We start from the raw sequence: 14,239 nt of genomic DNA, 5'->3' as shown, positions 1-14,239 counted from the left end.
AGACCATCATGGCTAACACAGTGAAATCCTGTCTCTACTAAAAATACAAAAAATCAGCTGGGCATCATGGCGCATGCCTATAGTCCCAGCTACTCGAGAGGCTGAAGCAGGAGAACCACTTGAACCCAGAAACTGGAGGTTGCAGTGAGCTGAGATTGCACCACTGCACTTCAGCCTGGGTAACAGAGCGAGACTCTGTCTCAAAAAAAAAAAAAAAAAGAAAAGAAAAGAAAATTAAAAATCATTAGCTAGGCCTGGCGGCATGCGCCTGTAGTGCCAGCTACTTAGGAGGGTGAAGTGGGAGGATTGCTTGAGCCCAGGAATTTAAGGCTGCAGTAAGCTATGATTGCACCACTGAACTCCAGCCTGGGCAACGGAGTGAGGCACTGTCTCTAAGAAAAAAAGAAATTAAAAAAAAAAGAATTAAAAATAATGGCAATAGCAGGCCGGGCGAGTGGCTCACGCCTGTAATCCTAGCACTTTGGGAGGCCGAGATGGGTGGATCACCTGACATCAGGAATTCGAGACCAGCCAAGCCAACATAGTGACGCCCCCGTCTCTACTAAAAATACAACAATTAGCTGGTGTGGTGGTGTGCACCTGTAGTCTCAGCTACTCAGGAGGCTGAGCTAGGAGAATTGCTTGGACTTGGGAGGTGGAGGTTGCAGTGAGCTGAGACTGCACCACCTGCACTCCAGCCTGGGTGACAGAGTGAGACTGTCTCAAAAAAAAAAGTAATGGCACATATGTATTCGGGGTCAACCATATATTAGACATAATGCCAGTTTGAGTATGTGTAAGTTCACACTTCCTTTTCGTATCCAATTATGTCATTCCTTTCTGATGCCTTCTCTTCTGTCCACAGGAACCCACACCATTCTTTTCATTCTCCTTTGTTCTGCTTCTTCTCCCAGTAAGAAGACATCTCCCTTCTTCTCCATTTACAAATCAGAATTGTCTATCAGTCTATTCATCCAGTGTCCACTAAGTGCTTACTCTGCACCAGGCACTGTTCCAGGCTCTGAAGGTAAATAAAACCGGAAAAACACCCTGTTCACATGCTGTAGAGGATGATGAACAATAGACAAATACGAAGATACACAAGTGCAGCCCCAACACACACATCGTCATCTCATTTAAACCCACTGTACTAACGGAGAATGTGTGGTTCAGAGATGTCAAGTAACAAGCAAGTGTGGGCACTGGGTTTCCAACCCAGGCCTGTTGACCTCCTATTTATGGCATCCCAACTTTATTATAAAGCCCTGAACAAATGCAAAGAGTGATACTAATTATTATTGCCAAAATTGAGTGAAATGAAATACAGGCAATTTTATGTGGAATTTTTACTTGTCAGAAACATGAGCCTCTTGGGTTTGTAGTTATCTTCAAAGATGTGTCTGAAAAGTGGAAGCTATATTCCTTCCACTGATCATACTTCCCTAACTGAGAAGTAAATTACATTTTGAAATGATTGAAACATTTTTAATGATTAGAAACATTAAAATACATCTTACATGCACAGCTTGACTTTACGTGTATACTTATCTGACCACCTAAATCAGGTGAAATAGTTGATTTTAATTAACATCTGCTTAGCCTTGAAATCTGTCGCAGCTTCAGACTGGATAAAACATCTTTCAGTCCCCAAGAAAAACATGTTTGTTTTCAAAACGTTTTGGTTTGTGATATTGATATAAAGGCAGTTGCACTTTCCCAACCCTTCCAGCTTCCTTGGTGGAAGATACTTCCCACGCTTGCCCCTGGAAAGGCAGCCACATCGTCACACACACGTCCTCAGCACAGACTGCTCCTCACAGGCTCTTCTCTTTTTTCCTGTGTCTGAACCCCTCCTCACACTCTTTCCCTTAGTCCCTGTAGCCTCACCAAGAGAAACAGACTGCCAGGGGCAGAGCGGGAGGAGCTGGTTTCTGTATTTCTCAGATTCCTGCCGGCTTTAGCAACCTCACAGGCTGTTTCCTTCTTCAGTTCTCCTCCCTCATCACTCTTTTCCCCTTCCTAGGGCTTCACTCCCCCTGACCTGCTCCTCCCCTGCATCTCAGGCCATGCCACCCCCGGCCCCATCCCCAAGGCTGGAGGACAGAAAATTGGCTCTCATCTTCACTGCCTCATCCTCACTTCAGCAGCTCAAATGACACTTCCTTGAGGAAGCTTTCTCTCACTGTCCCAGCGAAAAGGTTGCCATGATGGAACTTTACTGGACTTCTCAACACAGTCGTCTTTCTTTTTTTTTGAGATAGGGTCTTGCGTTGTCACCCAGGCTGGAGTGCAGTGGCACCATCATAGCTCACTGCAGCCTTGATCTCCTGGGCTCAAGCAGTCTTCCCACCTCAGAGTAGCTGGGACTACAGGCGCTTGCCACCATGTCCAGCTAATTTATTTTTAGTAGAGAAGGGGTCTCACTATATCATCCAAGCTGGTCTCAAACTCCTAGGCTCAAGCAATCCTCGTGCCTCAGCATCTCTAAGTGTTGGGATTATAGGTGTGAGCCACTGCACACAGCCCCATCACTTTCTTTATATCACATATATGTACAGATCTAATCTCTTCTGGACCCAGACAGCCCTCACCCATAGCAAGTGGTTTTGTGTTAAGACAAGACTGAGTGAAGCTTTACTTACTCTGCTGGGGCTGCGGCGAATGGGAGTTACGGTTTCAGCTGCCAGGTTGTCACTTAACACGTTTCCGTCTGTTGCTTAGTCCTCTAGTACCTTTATAACACACAGTCATGTGCCACATAGCAAACCTTTGGTCAGTGACAGACAGCATATACGATGGTGGTTCCCTAAGATTACAATACTGTCTTTTTTTTTTTTGAGATGGAGTTTTGCTCTTGTTGCCCAGGCTGGCATGCAGTGGCGTGATCTTGGCTCACTGCAGCCTCCACCTCCCGGGTTCAAGCGATTCTCCTGCCTCAGCCTCCCGAGTAACTGAGATTACAGGCATGTGCCACTACCCAGCTAATTTTGTACAATACTGTCTTTTTAGTGTACCTTTTCTCTTTTTAGACGCACAAATCCTTACCATTGTGTGAACACTGCCTGCAGGATTCAGAACAGTACCATGCTGTGGAGGTCTGTAGCCTAGGAGCAATAGGCCAAACCATATGAGCTAACTGTGCGGTCGGCTCGGCCATCTAGGTCATTGTAAGTATACTCTCTGATGTTCACATAACAGTGAAATCATCCAGTGACGCATTTTGCAGAATGTTGTTAGTGACGTGTGACTGTATTTTGGTATCTACTCTGGCTGTCTGGTGAGCTGCCTTTTATGAGCTGAGACATAGCTCCCATAAACAACACTGTCCATATGGGAAATCCATTTTGAGTTCCCTATGAATTACATTAGAAGCTTTGGAAACACAATAGCCTGTCCTTCAAGGGAGGGCGGTCACAGGGTTAACTTGACAGTTTAAAAGGAAACAAGCCAGGCATGGTAGCTCACGCCTGTAATCCCAGCACTTTGGGAGGCTGAGGCAGGAGGATTGCTTGAGCCCCCGGAGTTCGAGACCAGCCTGGGCAACATACTGACACTGTGTCTCTATTTAAAGAAAAAAAATTAAGAAAAAAAAAAAAAGGAAACAAAAGACACGTCTTCCAACCAGAGGAGTGGTGACTAGTTATCCTTCATTTCCAAGAAGGTCTCAAAAGAAAATTCTAAGGATTAAGCCCAGGTGCTCAAAGGAATGGAATTAACCACATTCAAAATAAAAATGATTTCCACTTTGAGTGTGAAAGTGAGGGTTCTGTCACTAATGAAAAAACACACTTTAAAGGTCATAAAATATGTAAGATTTAAAAATTCTAGTCCTGCTGACCTTGTGGTTTTAATGACCATAAAATGGGTGACACAAAAAAATATTCATCTTCATCTGTTAAAATTTTACCTGGGAATTTCCATTTGGAAAGTATTTAGTGAGAGTGAGTGGTTTATCAAGGCCACAGAAGCTTTGGTTTCTAAATGGATGATCATGTACAAAGAACCAATTCAGGATGTGAGAGCCAAGGACGGGGTAATTTTGCTTTGGTCTCCGTGGTTTCTAGGAAGTAACGGTTTTCTAGGGCAGAGCCTGAGGAGGCAGGTGGACAGCCTACTTCAGAAATTCTCCATTGTCCCACTTTTAACTTTAGCATTCCCGAGAGCATGAATATGGTTAAATTTTATCAGAAAAAATAATTCCATGAATTTAATATAATTGAAAGTCCAGATGTTAGTGGCAGATGGGCTTTTTGAATGTATAAATGATTCCCTTCCTGCTTGTAAATGACATGAAGAAACAGCGGGTTTTCTCCAAGTTTAAACATGTCACCACAGCGGTGGTGCCACATGTCTCCTGGGTCTCCACTTAGCCAGAGAGAGTAATGGAAACAGATGCTCCAGTGCCCTCTCTGCTCTTGATTTCCTGGCAGGGAAACCATCACTTGACAGGTTCTTTTCATCAGCAACCTCCACGGACCGAATGCCTGGGGAAATCGGGAAAACTGTTCTTGCAGTAACTGGTTTTTGACTGAGGGCCATGCCACAGACTTTTGTTCTTGGCTTTATTGTGTTTGGGGCAAATGTGATTTAAAGTCAGTGGAAAACTGGGAAGGCCAGTGAGGAAGGGAAAGGGGTGGTGGTTGAGTTCAGAGGTCAGCTGAGGAACATCACTAGCTTTACAGCAAAGGGCAAAGCAGAAGCAGTGGTACTCATGACTGAAAGAACTTTCCACAGGCAACACCCAGCCAACCTGCCACCTGCCTGTGGGAAACCCTTGAAGGCTTTCGCCTGTCTGTGGGCTGACAGGGCTCGCCTGCAGATATGGCCTTATTTCCTGACCTCATCCCTAGCCTGTCCTCCTTGCCATTTCGGTTTCGGCCACTCCAAAAAACATCCCCTCAAGCCGTGCTGCTTCCAGTCTTTGCTTATGCTGCTCTGCCAGGCCCTGGAGCCCTTTACGTCTTGTGGTCTTTACCCTCACTCCCACCTCACCTGGAAAACTCTCCCTCAGGTCTCCACTTAGACTCAGGGGAAGAGACATTTATTGGTCCCTGTGAAAAAAGCAGTTACCCGCAGTGGTTTGCTGGTGCCACTCCTGCTCCCCCACCACCCAGCACTCTCCCCTCTACAGTGACCGACCACCCCCACCTGATGGACAGCAAGGTCCGTGGGATCAGGAACTGAACGTGTCAGGGACTATGTGTGGCACTGTATGGCAAATCTCCAAGATTGGGAAGCACCACTTTACATAGTCCTCAGTAAGTACTGAATCCAGGTATTTTATTATTTTATTTTTTTTGAGAGAGAGTCTCGTTCTGTTGCCCAAGCTGAAGGGCAGTGGTGCAATCATGGCTCACGGCAGCCTTGACCTCTTGGCTTCAGTGATCCTCTCACCTGAGTCCACCCCCTTACCCCCCCGTAGCTGGGACTAGAGGAAGATGCCACCATGCCCAGCTCATTTTTTTTTTTTTTTTTTTGAGATGGAGTTTCACTCTTGTTGCCTAGGCTGGAGTGCAATGGCTCAGTCTCTGCTCACTGCAACCTCTGCCTCCCGAGTTCAAGCGATTCTCCTGCCTCAGCCTCCTGAGTAGTTGGGATTACAGGTGCCTGCCACCACACCCAGCTAATTTTGTATTTTTGGTAGAGACAGGGTTTCTCCATGTTGGTCAGGCTGGTCTTGAACTCCCGACCCCAGGTGATCTGCCCACCTCAGCCTCCCAAAGTGCTGGGATTACAGGTGTGAGCCACCGCACCTGGCCTTCAGCTAATTTTTAAATTTTTTGTAGATACGAGGTATCCCTGTGTGTCCCAGGCTGGTCTCAAACTCCTGGGTCCAAGCAATCTTCCTGCCTTAGCCTCCCAAAGTGTTCAGGATTACAGGTGTGAGCCACTGGCCCCTGAGAATTCAGGTATTAGAAAGGACTCAGAGTAGCCTGGGGAAGACTTTCAGGAGGAAGAGAGGTTGGGGCTGGGTCTTTGATTACTGTGTACTACAGGTTCTCTCAGTAGTGCTCCTCCAACAACTAGAAGGATGGGAAGGCAACAACAGCAGCCAAGGTTTCAGTTGGTAAGGGGTCTTGTGGAGGCCAGGGCATCTGGAGATGCTACGAAATTAAGCCAATTCCTAAGTCAGGCACTCAGGGTCCGCGACACAGGAACTGGTGCCTTTTCATGGGTAATGAAGTTGTTTAATGGCTAGCAAGTAGTTTTAAACTCTTCGTTATGGAAATTCTCCAACATACACAAACAGAATAGTCTTAGAAGCCCTTATGAACCCATCACTTGCCCTCAACAATGATCAACATTTCATTAAGTGGCTTTCATGATTTTTCCAGGCCTGGCCTACATCCGTGTGCTCCAGGACTGCAGCCCAGTCCAATGAAACATTTAAAAACATTTGAATCCTAATTATGTTATGTTGGGATGTCAGTGGTTCCAAAGGCAGGTGCTCATGGGATCAGGAACACAACGCGACCATTCTGATCTTCATGATCATACAAAGTGTCTGTGCGTGCCACGTGAGGATCTGTTGATGGTGACGTTGGACAGGTCAGTCCTGCTGCAGTGGCTTCCCCAACCCTGTGTACATTACCTCAGGCAGAGAGAAGCCCTTCATGAAGGATAGAAAGAATGTTCCTTGGAAAGAATAGGCTCCCTAATCACACTCCTTCCAGATGTTACCAGATTAAATAACTGCAACTTCTATCAGAATGAAGGGTGGGCAGCTGTTCCCTGGTGGGTGATAGGGGACCCATCACACCCCCACAGCAGAGCTCAGTCTGAGAGGGACATCTGCAAAGGGAAGGAGATGCCTTCCTTTCCCTGAGTAGAGGCAGCTCCACTGTCCTCAAGTTATCCCATCAGCTCCAGGGCTCTCAGTCCACATCAAAGAACACTGGTAACTTCAGCTCAACCCTGCAGCAGCACTCAAGGAAGCACACATTCCCTGGGGGCAAGGAAGTTTGTTCACTTCTTCTGTGAAGCACATCCCAAAGCCCATTTTGTGGAACAGTTGTAAGGGAAGCCAGTACATGAATGTATACATGAAAATGTGCCAGGAGTCCTCAGTGGAAATATCAAGGGCTCTCTTGACACTTATCGGTCCAGGTACAAAATGGGTTGCTTGGGACAATGTCCTAATGAGACATTATCTTGTGACCAAGCTCTGCTTGATACTTTGTGCAGCTCCCTGCACTTAGCATTCCATAGAAGCTAAGGGGCTCTTCCTGCAGAGCTCACTGCCTTGAAAGCTGAGGGACCACTGTCAAAGTGATGTCAAAATGAGAGTAAATGAGTCATGAGTCTTTAGTTCATTCTGTGTGGTTTCTTAATAAATGAAGCTGCTGTTGAACTGTGAAGGAGGACAGAAACCACATGGACAACACACAGGGTACTTCTAGAAGGACAGGTCAAGTTCAATTGTAGGCAGGGCGGACAGGATCATTTTATTCTCATTTACGCTTAAAATAAAGATACAACAGAAGTTTTACAGTTCAGTATGATTAGACATGATTTATAATTTTAACAATAAAAAAAGAACTAGTACAAACTTTAAAACTACCAAAGAGAAAATACCTTTCTGATCAAAACATGTGCCACAGCTAAACTTCCTTAGAAAACTTTTTGTTTTCTCAGCTAAATTTTCTTAGAAAAGGTTTGTGAAAAGCCTTTAATTGTAAATATTTAAACTATTTTTGTAACCACTAAATACCTTCACCAACTCATTAATCCAATGTTTCCTAAATTCAGGAACCAGTGACCAAGGGGCCTGAAACATGTAAGCCTTGATCTTATTCTTCCAGCTACAAAAAACTATTTTTTTAAGAAAACAAAATATTTTCTAAGCACAGAAGCTTTCTGAAAACTTCAATTACCTTTTCTGGCTCAGTACCTGACTGAAATGTTCAAATGTTCATATTGCACACGTGAAAAAATCTGAGCAGCATCTACGTGGATGTGAGAAGCTGATGAAAAATAAGATCGGGAAAACCCCCTACACTGTTCCATTTACATGATTTAAATATATAGTTTCTATATCTTTCATATAAGTAAAAAGGTAAACTTTAGAACAGCACAGAAATACAAATGTATTTAGAGTTTTACAAAATATATTCAACCCCTCAGACATGCACAATTTTTTAACTTTGGAGTTACCATATAAGGGAACTAGTTTCCCCTCCTTCATAATGAAAGCAGGAAGTCATGTGTACAAAGTCATTCATATGAAAAGAATAGACATCCACATTCCTTTTCTTTGTCCTTGACAAATATTTATGGAATGCCGGAAATTATGGAAAAACAATTTCAATGTTACGAAGTCCAAAGAACTGGAATGAGAAACTCCTCGCGGCACCTTACGCTGCATGGAATGACAATCCTCAGGGAATTAGGGTAGCATCTTCTACCACTTTTAAAGGCTACCACGAGACGGGGTGGAAATGCCACGAATGGCACCTCATCTCTGATCAAAGATTCAGAGCATGCAAGTGTTGATGCCATTAAGAGTCCCAACCATCTCCCCACTAAAATACCAGGCAACGCTTAGCAGCTGCTGTCCTAACAGGCTACTTTCCGCAACTGCTGACACAGGTAAGTTCATGTGGTTAAAGGTCAGAACACTGACCCCCTTCTAGAGCTGAAGTGCTCCAACACTCATCACTGGCTCTGGAGGGAAAAGACCACTAGCTGTAACTTCTACAAAACTTTTATTCACAAACTATAAAACAATAACAAAACCTACCTACCAGGGCGATAATGCTATAGCGTGACTTTAAAACTTGTAACTAGCAGAGTAACATTCTAACTGCTTTCTAAAAGAATTCTTATACCTCTTAGCACATGAAATACTGCTCTCAAAATACTTTCATTCAGATTTTAAGCATCTTATTCCTCAGCCAGGCAACAGTTTCTCACTTCTCTTCCGAATTTGCTTTCTCCTTGGCTTTCCAAAGGAAATTATTCTAAAAAACATCAGACGCTTCGTATAGAATTTGGAAAGGAAGATAAGGTTGAGCAAGTCACATCATATGCTCTGGTATGCTGCCAAAGTATATTGCTGCTGTGTTTCTTAACAGGAAAGTGGATGAGAATTGTTTTGGGGCTGTGCTTGGCAGGGGGTAATCGCTAACGGATTTGGGAAGAGACTATTCATGCTGGTTATGTGAGCCAAGTGCACACGCACAATCATTGTAGGCCACCTTTGGACATGCAACTATTTCTGTTCCACAACTGGTAGCTTTAACTCTCTCTTCCTTACCTACACCATTGTCATTACAATGTCTAGTAGGAACTGAAGTATACCAGGGACATTTTCCAAACTTTTAAGTCACCTGGATAGCAGCGAAGCCACCACCAAGACATTGATGTAGTGTGTGTGCCTGGCACATGTGAAAAAGGCTGGCTGACCCTGGTTCCCTCACACCTAGGTACAAACACTCAGTTCTTAGACACACAAGCCTTAGCAAGCACTGGGGCAAGTTTGGTCAACAACACACACACCTTTACCAGGGCTGTGTCAGAAGATGGCCTAGTGGTGGCTCCTATGGCTCACAGAGCCAGGGTTTGGAGAGAGGCTGCTGCTTCTATGCTGGCCACTTGGAGCCTAGAATCCAAGCCTGAAGTATGTGGGGGGTCACAGGAGCAGGGGTGAGGCTTCTTGCCTCTGTGCGAACTGCCCTGGGGCTCCTGCCAACAATACAAGGGCCAGTGTTCCTTGAAAAACTCCACCTCCTAGAGCCTGAAGGAAATACAGCTATGGTCTTTTGACCATTTCTATGATGAAAGCTGTATTTTCTGAGATACTTGTTTTATGTTGAAAGTCAGTAAAGTGACCACTAAGAATCAAACTGTTAGCTAGACATGTTAATAGAAAGTCCGATCAAAGTGTGTATTCAAATGGGGAACAAGTGGTATTAAAGAAAGTTAAACTTGATGTAACTATTTTTATTTCAGTGGATTCCAAAGCATGAGCTGGGCTGCTTTTGAAGGGTGAAAAATGGGAGTTGACCCCAGTCATAGAAACCATACCAGCTGAAAGACAAATCAGCATGTCGCTGGATGACCCTCACAGGGCTCCTAGATCCCTGAAGTGTGAACTTCAGCAGCTGAGAGGTAACAATTGCACACAAATCACACTATCATGCTCCAACGAATGATGTGGTCCTTGAGAAACAACAAGATGTTAGAATGAATTCTTTATAGTCTCAGCACAAAAAGATTAGAGTACTGTTTAAGGTTTTGTTTGGTATTTCTTCTATTCAAACAGTATTTCCTGAGGTTAACTTTCTTGGAAGAAGTGGACATAATGGAGTTCTCACATTCAGCCCTTCAGTTTATCATTGCTGAATTCTTGAGTTATGCTCAAATGGGTAATACAATTTGTGTTTAGAAAACACAAAGTGGAAAGTTTAGAGATATTTAGATTATGTTTCTATGTTCATTTCAAATGCCTTGGGAGCATTTACTTCTTAAACATTTCGTGAGGAATAAACCAAATATAATCAGCGTCCTCCTTTAATTCCCCAGCAATCTGGGATAGATCATACTCACAATGTATTTCCCAAGTATCCTTTGTTACTGAAAAGGCAGTCTTTTCCTCGTAAGTACTCTCTGAGAACACCCATCCCAGGTCTCCTTGAAAAGCAAATGAGAGCTGAGCATGACAAACACACAAGGTCCAGCTGTGTACAGATCATCAGTAGATGGCACGCACATGCATGTATGTACCTAACATGAAACCAGATGTCCTTTCTCAGATGACAGATGTCAAGGCTGCAGTTTTCTTCTCTTGCCTCTTACTTTGATGAATATAAACTAAGATGAGATTTCTATTTAATACAGTCACCTTGCTTTTCTTTTAAAATACTTATAGAAGGGGGTAGGGATTGATTATAGGAAGACTTTCAGTTAGGGAAGTAGAAGACTAAGTGCTTTGAAAAGCTTTATGAAGAATAAGACTACGAGAAAAGCTGTAGGTCTGCAAACACTCAATAGAAAACTGTTTAAAAAAGAAACAGGCCAGGCGCAGCGGCTCATGCCTGTAATCCCAGCACTTTGGGAGGCTGAGGCAGACAGATCACTTGAGGCCAGGAGATCAAGACCAGCCTGGCCAACATGGCGAAACCCCGTCTCTACTAAAAATACAAAAATCAGCTGGGTGTGGTGGTGCATGTCCATAATCCCAGCTACTTGGGAGGCTGAGGTACAAGAATTGCTTGAACCTAGGAGATGGAGGTTGCAGTGAGCCGAGATGGCGCCACTGCACTCCAGCCTGGGCAATACAGCGAGACCCTGTCCCCGCTACAAAAAAAAGTGAAACAGATGGCACAAACTGTGAATTTAAAAAAGTGCTTGTAAAAGACTGCAACATGACTGTGGTTGAAAAATAAACACATAGGTCTTTGAAAGTATTGCCCTACAGACACATTCATGTTAAACTGCTTCAGTATCATTGAACCATCACTCTGCTATTTCTCTGCACAGCCACCTGCACAGTTATAAAGAGGAGGAAAGCACATGATACTCCTTGATGTCTGAAAGCAAGTTTTTAAGGATGTGGAAAGAACAAACTAAAAACATAAAACACCCAATCCTCAGAACTACTACCCCTGACTTTCATGTTTTTGGGAGGAAGTGAATTAATAAATGTTTTGTGGGTAGAAAGCAAAATAATCATCATAGAATTCAGCAAAATAATAAAGGCCCAACTGTATGACCCCTTCACTTTATAAGAACATTTTAAGGCCAACTTTAGAGAAAATGGTAATATAAATTAATTTTAGCAAGTATAAATTACAATGACCATCTAGATATTCAAACACCAAAACAGAACAAAATTTACATAAATAAAAACTCTTCTAAAGTAAACCAATGTACAGTATCAGAACTCAAAATTCATTAGAAGGTTCACTGTATGTTTTAATCAGGCTCAGACTGAAATAAAAGTAGTCAATTGAAACCCCAACCTGGAAAGCCATCCCTGCTACGGCTGTGATTTCATCATTTCGGCATCCTGAAGCATTCACTTAGAGCAACCGTCTATGTAAACAGTTTGACATATGGTCCCCTGCTGTGGATCTGTGGCTGATAACAGCCTGGGAGCAGCAGACAGACAGGGGACACTTAAACCTCAGAAAGCAATAGCAGCTTCTGACACCCTGCTCAAGGCTTCCCATCTGGTGGCTCAGTGAGACTTTGGGAGGTGGAAGTGGTAAAAGTGGAAAGCCATGAAGACATAGCTGTCTTTGCACTGGAAAAAGCTCCTCCAACTGACTGGCCTGGATGGAGAGGAGAAAAACAAAAGGAAAAATGTCTTAACTTTTGTTACAAGACAGTGAAAGACCAACATAATTAATATATTTTTAATTAAAAAATTTTTAAAACCGTTTTTTGAGACAATGTCTTGCTCTGTCGCCCAGGCTGGAGTGCAGCGGAGCGGTCACGGCTCCCTGCAGCCTTGACATCCTGGGCTCAAGTGATCCTCCCACCTCAGCTTACCAAGTAGCTGGGACCATAGGCATGTGTGACCACACCTGGGTAATTTTTTGGTTTTTTGTAGAGACAAGGTCTCATGTTTCCCAGGCTGGTCTTAAACACTTGGCTCAAGTGATCCTCCTGCCTCAGCCTCCCAAAGTGTTGGGATCACAGGGTGAGCCATTGTGCCCAGCCAATAAATGTTAATTCACTAGAACACACCAATATGTTAATAGTAGCCAAAATATCATTTACATTTTTAGTTTCAAAACAATCCCTTTCCATGGGAATGTCTTAAGGAAAAATAGATGATTTTTTAGCATAGGAGCCTACTTGCCTAAGCATTCTGAAAGTATACTGTTTCTTTAATACCCTCAGTGCTAGCAACACTGGCTATGTATCAGGATTATTAGAGAGCTTAAAAAGTCAAACTGCTTTGTGTATCTTAAATACCAACTTGATAATCAATAACCACCTAAACAGGGAAGAGTGGGTAGGTTGTTTTAGGGAAATGTGCTTTTGTCATCTAAAATGAAGTTATGTTAAAGATGTATAGAGCTCTATCTGCCCCAGGTCTATTGTGTCGTATACAACATTATCTCAAAAGTTGATGTTGGGCCAGGCATGGTGGCTCACACCTGTCATCCCAGCACTTTGGGAAGCCGAGATGGGCGGTTAGCTTGAGTACAGGAATTCGAGACAGACTGGGAAACATGGTGAAACCCTCTCTCTACAAAAAATAGAAAAATTAGCCAGGCATGATGGCGCATGCCCACAGTCCCAGCTACTTGGTAGGATGAGGCAGGAGGATCCCGCCAGGGTTGCAGAGGTTGCAGTGAGCTAAGATTGCACTATATTGCACTTCAGCTTGGGCAACAGAGTGAGACCCTGTCTCAGGAAAAAAGGTGATGCTAAGTGAAATTATTTGACTAATACATTCCCACTGTTCTTGGAGAGGAGAGTATAGAAGAGATTTGCCTTTAGAATTTATCAGTAGCAACATCACTAAAAATTAAGTAATAATGTATAATAATGTATCTATAATAATCTGTAATATAACATAGTTTTTCTATTAAAGAATAAAAATTCAAAATAAGTCAAAGGCATATTGTTTGGAAATAAATGTTTGTGTGCTAAATTCCATTCCTTTGCAATAAAACTAACCTAGTGGTAGTGCTGTGTGTTCTGTGTTTGTCTTTACAAATGAGTCTGTAGAGTTTTCTGTCTGTCTCTAGGTATTCAGAAAACTGGGGATATAAGAACCCCTACACAAAGATTACCTAGTTCTGGGGCTTTTGAATTGTGTTTAGTAACGGTTAGTCAACCTCTTTCAGAAGCTAGGGAAGTAGTAATGCCCTATTTTTACAACACATTGTATGACAAAGCAGATGGGGCAAAATGTAAATAATTGGTGAATCAGAGATAACTGGGATTTTCTTGCACTGTTGCAATGTACAAATTCAAAACTACATCAAAATAAAAGTTAAAAATACAGAAAAGGAATGAAAAATTTTAGAACTGATGTGGAACAATATTCAAAATATTTTAAGCGAAAACAGCTAGGTGCAGAAGAACATGCTACCATTTGTCTGACTTTGATACTAATACTGGCCTCATCAAATGAGTTAGGGAGTATTACCTTATTTAAAGATTTTGTGTAAGTTTTAGTATTATTTCTTCCTTAAACATTTGACAGAGTTCAAACTGAAGCCACCTGGGCAGCCTGGTTTCAATTAAAAACCTTATGGCAAGGCTTTTCATTTAAAGT

The 14,239-nt window shown here is 43.0% G+C and overlaps 1 protein-coding gene across 2 annotated transcripts in view; it reads right to left on the bottom strand.

Annotated features, from left to right (window-relative positions):
- Positions 1 to 7,419: 7,419 nt before the first annotated feature.
- The window catches only part of AVL9 (AVL9 cell migration associated), a 103,032-nt gene continuing 96,212 nt past the window's right edge, over positions 7,420 to 14,239 (bottom strand). For both annotated transcript variants that reach the window (XM_023186028.2, XM_023186029.3), the window contains exon 16: positions 7,420 to 12,275. In XM_023186028.2, coding sequence (XP_023041796.1) covers positions 12,160 to 12,275 — 116 coding nt within the window. In that variant the 3' untranslated portion in view covers positions 7,420 to 12,159. The remainder of the gene's footprint in view (positions 12,276 to 14,239) is intronic.

The sequence above is a fragment of the Piliocolobus tephrosceles genome, chromosome 8, assembly GCF_002776525.5.
Source record: "Piliocolobus tephrosceles isolate RC106 chromosome 8, ASM277652v3, whole genome shotgun sequence".
NCBI classification, from domain to species: Eukaryota; Metazoa; Chordata; class Mammalia; order Primates; family Cercopithecidae; genus Piliocolobus; species Piliocolobus tephrosceles.
The sequence above is the reverse complement of the archived record's forward strand: the minus strand, read 5'-3'. Positions and strand labels throughout refer to the sequence as shown.